The sequence below is a fragment of the Leptonychotes weddellii genome, chromosome 7 (genome assembly GCF_054177405.1).
Source record: "Leptonychotes weddellii isolate Sample4059 chromosome 7, ASM5417740v2, whole genome shotgun sequence".
NCBI classification, from domain to species: Eukaryota; Metazoa; Chordata; class Mammalia; order Carnivora; family Phocidae; genus Leptonychotes; species Leptonychotes weddellii.
The window spans coordinates 98553524-98559523 of NC_138375.1; the positions used below are offsets into that span (position 1 = coordinate 98553524).

At 35.6% G+C, this 6000-nt stretch overlaps 1 protein-coding gene across 1 annotated transcript in view; it reads right to left on the reverse strand.

Moving 5' to 3' along the window:
- IPO11 (importin 11) overlaps positions 1-6000 on the reverse strand; it is a 184589-nt gene that overhangs the window by 142420 nt on the left and 36169 nt on the right. Inside the window, exons 4-5 of the mRNA XM_081825596.1 lie at positions 4943-5015; positions 3709-3912 (exon numbers count right to left, since the gene is read on the reverse strand). Of these exons, the coding sequence (XP_081681722.1) occupies positions 3709-3912; positions 4943-5015 (277 nt within the window). The remainder of the gene's footprint in view (positions 1-3708; positions 3913-4942; positions 5016-6000) is intronic.

The following is a 6000-nucleotide window of genomic DNA, read 5'->3' on the forward strand; positions in this document are numbered from 1 at the left end:
TTCACAGCTGTGTCTCAGCATCCAATACAGTGACTGGCAGAATAGGAACCCAGTATTTGTCATGTGGATAGAACAAACAGTACTCCTTCATGAGCAACTTACAGAGATTTTAGTGATACATTTTTTGAGTTTTTATTCTTTTTCCAAGTCCCTTTTCCTAGGACCCAAGTAACAGTCTGTATACTATAGAAAAGACAAGCACCATGCTATACTAAAAATCTCTTCTGTTCAGTGCACAGCTTTTTTTTTTTTTTTTCCTCCTGGCTCAAGCTAGTCCCAATGAGTCTCTCTCCTCCCTTAAAAGTTCCCACCAAAAGGTTCTTCTTCCCCTCCTATTAATATAAGCCTAGACACACACATACAAGCTCAAATCCCCACAGAGGCTCATAGCAGAAATGACACTTTATAAAATCTGAAGCCATTCTTTAAAAAATGTGTTTTTAAAAGCCAATATAAAATTTGGCAGAGCAAGAGACAAGATCTAGGATCAACATGCATTTAGTGAGGCAATTAGAATCACCCAAACAAAACTGAAAACAAGCTATTTCACCTATTTAATGATTTGCTTAGAAACACACATTTATGGGGTGCCTGGGTGCCTTGAGTCGGTTAAGCGTCTACCTTTGGCTGAGGTCATCCCATGGATCCTGGAATCGAGCCCCATGTTGGGCTCCCTGCTCAGAAGGGAGTCCACTTGTCCCTCTCCTCCCCTCCCTCTGTCCCTCCGCCTCCCCCCACCCCAGCTCATGCTCTGTCTCTCATTCGCACTCTCTCTCTCATTCACACTCTCTCTCTCAAATAAATAAAATCTTTAAAACAAAACAAAACACACATTTATGTTTTAAGTAAATTTCACTACAATATAATATCCTGAAGGCTAGAGTTATACCATGTAAGTGGCACCTTGGTATACTCACATTTACCATTCACAATTTCAACTATTTGGAAATTTTCCCTAGGGATATCATGAAGTTAGAGGTTTCTAAAGACTAAGTGTGAAAGTCTCTGCTACAAGGCTGAGTGATCTTAGCACTAACCAATCCATCTCAAAGTAGCTATGTGGTTTCCATTTTGTTAGCTCATTTAGAAAACACACTAACTCATCAGGAAGACTATTCTGAAGTGTGACTGACCTTTGAACAACACGAGGGTTAGGGGCAATCCCCACCTCCACACGCAGTTGAAAATCTGTGAATAACGTTTGACTCCCTCAAAACCTAACTATGAATAGCCTATCGTTGACCGGAAGCCTTCCTGGTAACATAAACAGTCGATTAACACACGTATTTTGTACATCATATATATTACATACTGTACTCTTACAATAAAGTTAGGAAAAAGAGAACGTTACTACGAAAATAATACAAAAAATATATTTACAGAACTGTACTGTAAAAAAAATCCTGTGTATAAGTGGACCTGCACAGTTCAAACCTATGCTGTTTGAGGGTCTTGTAATGTGGTTTCACCTTGCTTCAGTTCCTTTTACCCCTATTACGCAAATACACACACTGTTCAGTGGGAATTTATTCATCATCAACCGTTCAGTTTTTAAAATTTCTAAGTTTTAGCCTTAACAGTTAACATCACTTAGCCTTTAACAGTTAACATCAATATTTTTATATTCAGGTTTCTATGAAAAGCATAGTTTTATAAAAAAAAAAAAAAATCCGTTTTTATGTCAAATCCAGCTCAATTTTGTGACTGCAAACAATTTTCTCTCAACTGTTGATTCTGTAATACGTCACCCCTCAAAAGAACATAATTTATTTTAATGTGAAAGAAAAAGAGGATATAGAAATTGTTGGGTTGCACTGAGCAGCAGGTTCTACTTTTAAGTGTACACTGCACTACTTTGCTAGAAGAACTAGCTCAACTATGGCTTTACATTTTTAGGTGGGAAACTAATTGAGTACATGAAGACCATCTTAGCATCACAGTAAAAATTTTTTTAAAAGAACTTTCCTATACTTCAGATTACCAAAATAATAGGGGCTACTTTATTAACTAGCGAAACTGCTTTTTATAATCATGTCTTCCTATATATACTCCCTTCAATTCAACTACATATCTCATACCCCACTAAACCCATCAGACATGATCGTGTTCCCCTCTATACTATGCTCCGTGTTTCCAGGTTCAGCTACTCCAATCCATATTGAAAGGTGCTAAGTTGAATTTTTTTCCAGGTATCTTAAGTTTTACGTATCCTCCCAAAATTCCTGCTCTTTTATACTACGCCACTTTGAAATCTGTAAGGTATCTAAGAACAAGTCTCCTCCACAACTTATTCATTTAACTGACAGTTACTGAGCACCACCCACTTCTCTGCATTCTTCTGTAAGACTATAACAATAAAGGCTAAAATTTCTCTCTCATGAAACTCATAGTGAAGTGGATCTCGGACAGATAAGTCAACAATTCTAAGTCAGCACTATGGAATAAACAGTATGCTCAAGATGCTAGGAAGACCTATACTTTACAGTGTACAGAGAGGAAACAGCCTTCTCATACTACAAGAAAACTGACCAAGAAAGTTGAAGGGCTCAGAAAGCTAACTCAAACAAGCTATCCAGAATACAGCCTCTGATTAGATATGATTCATAAAGACTGCTTAGGCTAAATATAAATTATACCTAAAAACTGAAGCAACACATTAGGAGAGTACAACTTGAGAAAGCTGAACTTTGAATTGAGATTTCTGGAGAAGGGTACTCTTTCATAAAATAATTGCAACCCTCAACCTTCAAGACATTTGACTTGGGAAAAGAGCCAATATAAAAGTAAGGAGAAGAGTGTAAGATGGAGATAAAGTCAAGCAAAATCAGCAAGAAATTCACAGAAAGACCTGAAAGAATCAACAGTCCATTTCCTAAATCCTAGTTGGTTATCAAGCAAAAGCAACAAGGATTTAAAAAGCAACCTTCAACAAAAAGAATTTCTCTTACACTCAACATCCTTGGATAAACCTAATATTGGCTATTTAAACCAACTGGGTTCAAAGTAGAGAACCTAATGTGATTCTGGCTTAAGCTTTGGTATATGTAAGAGTTACCTGGAAAGTCTATTAGAAATGCAGATTCCCAAATTATATCCTCAAAGTGAGGATTACAAAGGCAAACAAGAACACTGTTAAAAATACTATGAGACTTATCAGTGTTACATGGTGCAGTCCAAAACACTAGGCTGAACAAAATGAAAATTACTACTTTAAGGTGAAAATAATCAAATACAAAAATGTCAAAGCAAGTGAATGAAAAACGCAAAGTCTTTTCAACAAATGGTGCGAAAACACCCAATAAAGGGTCTCACCCACCAGTTATGTCAGACTCCTTCCCTACATCTGCCCTACATGCATCAATTACCCAAGAATGTCAAATTTAACTTTCTATATTTCAACTCTATCCCTCATAAATGTTCTGTTTATCACAGCTTCTTTTTTCCATCTGAACCTCAAAAGCCTCAAAAGAGTCTCTGCCTTCAGACCATTCTCTACCAACCAATCCCTGCTTACTGGCAACTAAGCAATCTTATTGTATCACTATGCAGTTTAAAATCTTTCAGATGTTATCTGTTATTCTGAAGCTTTTAGGTCCACTGGAAAGAATTCATAGTCTTTGATTAAAATATTTAGAAGGGTAAAACCACAGACATTTTTATACCAGTAGCAGTTTTCATAATCAAATCTAACTATTTTAAATCACTTACATCATAAAACAATTTCCTATCAGCAGCCAGACGTTTGGAAGCCAGAGTCTTGGTAACATGATAGAAGGTAAGTAATGCTCTGTGCTGTCGAAGATCATCTTGGACTTTCACAGATTCTATAAGAGTGGGAATAAGTTCAGGCCACTGTCTAGGACAGTCCAATCGAGCAACTTTTGCAATCAGCACTGCAATCTGAGTTGCAATCTAAAGGGAAAAAAATCATCAGAAATATACATATGAAATCAAATCAGCAGATAAGGAATGCATTCACAGTTGAAAATTACCTTTTGGTTAGTTAGACATTTGACAAAAGTGAATAAAATTTCACTGAAAACTGCTTACTGAAGAGTGATTCACAAAGTATGGTCTATGAATCCTCCGAAGAGAGGATGGGGCTAAGAACTTTCCAGGGGTCTACGAGATCCTCCCTTTCCCTCACTCATCAGTGAAGCTAGATTTTCTTCATGTAACTTCTCCCAAAATAATACATTCCAACAGAGTAACTGAAGAAGCAGATATGAAAATCTAGATGTCTTCTTTTAAATACCCAGACACCATGGCTATATGCAAAAAAGCACAACAACGCTACTCTTCTCACTAAATATTTGGGGAAAGAGCTATGGTTCATTTTTTAAAATTCTATTATGTTAACAATCAATGGTTTTGTTATTTTCAATTAATATTTTTAAGTTTGTTTTAATTGCTAACACAGTAAATATTAAAGATATAACACTTTTTAAACATTCAAATTAATTAAGTGTAATAATAGTATCTTGTAAAAATCTAAGATTTGTAACCGTAAGCAAAACTTACTCTTTTAAGAAAAATCGCACTCTAGAGGAAAGAAAAAAATTGAACTGTGTAATCTATTATCTAACCCCCTCAGAGTACACAGTGAGAATGGAAAATGTGATGGATGAAGGAAACAGAGAAGACATCCTGTAGTTTAAAAAAAGGAGGTAGGAATAACATAAATCATTAAAATTAATTTCTAAGACTATGAATATATAGAGACTTGCTTCCAATAGTGTGTATCTTAGTGAATTTTAAAACAATAGCCAAATATAACCAAAATTCTTAACACCTCAAACTGAATCTCAGAATTTAAAACCCATAAACATCACAAATGGACATTATGAAGTATCATTTTTAATGCAAAAAACAAAATTAGTTTGGGAAAGAAGTAAAAAGTAAGGCAAAAGAAAGAATACTTGGCATTCGTTTTCTCACTAACCTGGTTTACTGGTTCATTGAAGTTGGTGATTAGCCCTGCACGCAAAGTAGATTTCTCCTCCTCTGAGAGAGCACTGTAAAAAGATTTATTTATTATGCAAAAGAATGCTACCTAACAATAAACACTGGTAAACACTATTTTGAATTTTAACAATAAAAAGCTTTTCAAACGAGGGGTTCTGATTAGTTTTGGTAAACAGAATTATTTCCATTACTTATAATATTGGCACATCAAGTAATTCATAAGCATAAAACTCCTTCACAACTGAATAAATATGAAGCACAAAATAGTAAACAGTAGGAAATAAGACAAATCCAAAGTAAGAAATGTGGTATTTTGACATCTGCTTTTATTGATATAAAAATAGTTGGCCTAAAAAAAAAAAATAATTGCTGCTAAAAGAAATGTGTATGAGTATGTATTAGTCTTCCACTGACTTCTTTTATAAAATCTGAGTGAGGTTATTCTATGGAGGATCAGGAATCAGAGGATATCTGGGATGAAAGAATTATTAGAAATCAACTAGTTTAAAAATCTAGGACCTTCAGAATAAGCAAAGCCCTGACAAGAATCTTCATTTTAGACTTCTATACTTCTGAACTGTAAGAGAAGACAATTCTATTGTTTTAAGCTACCTAGTATCTGGTAGTTAGTGATGGCAGACCTAAAAAACTAATGCAGCATCTAAAAACAATGTAGGCAGCCAGGACTTGCAAGGGGTCTTAGAAAGAAGGGAAAGGAACTGTGCTGAACCAGTACATTTCCCCTTGAGGTATCTGCCCACAAGGAATCACAGTAAGAGCAGCAGCTACAAGACTAATAAGCAAGGAAGAGATTTCACCAGGTCTCAGGGCTGGAAAGACAAAAACTAAAGCTCAGGGCCAACAAGGCAATACTTCGGGTAAACACCCAAAGCTTGCAGCTGAAACCCCAAGAAGGCTAAAAATTGGGATTAAGAGTAAACCAGAAAGAGACCACCCTCAACCAAACCAAGGTTGAAGTCATACTGTATTTGCTTGCCTGGAAGAAATTAAATTCTCTCTGGTGAAAAAAACAAA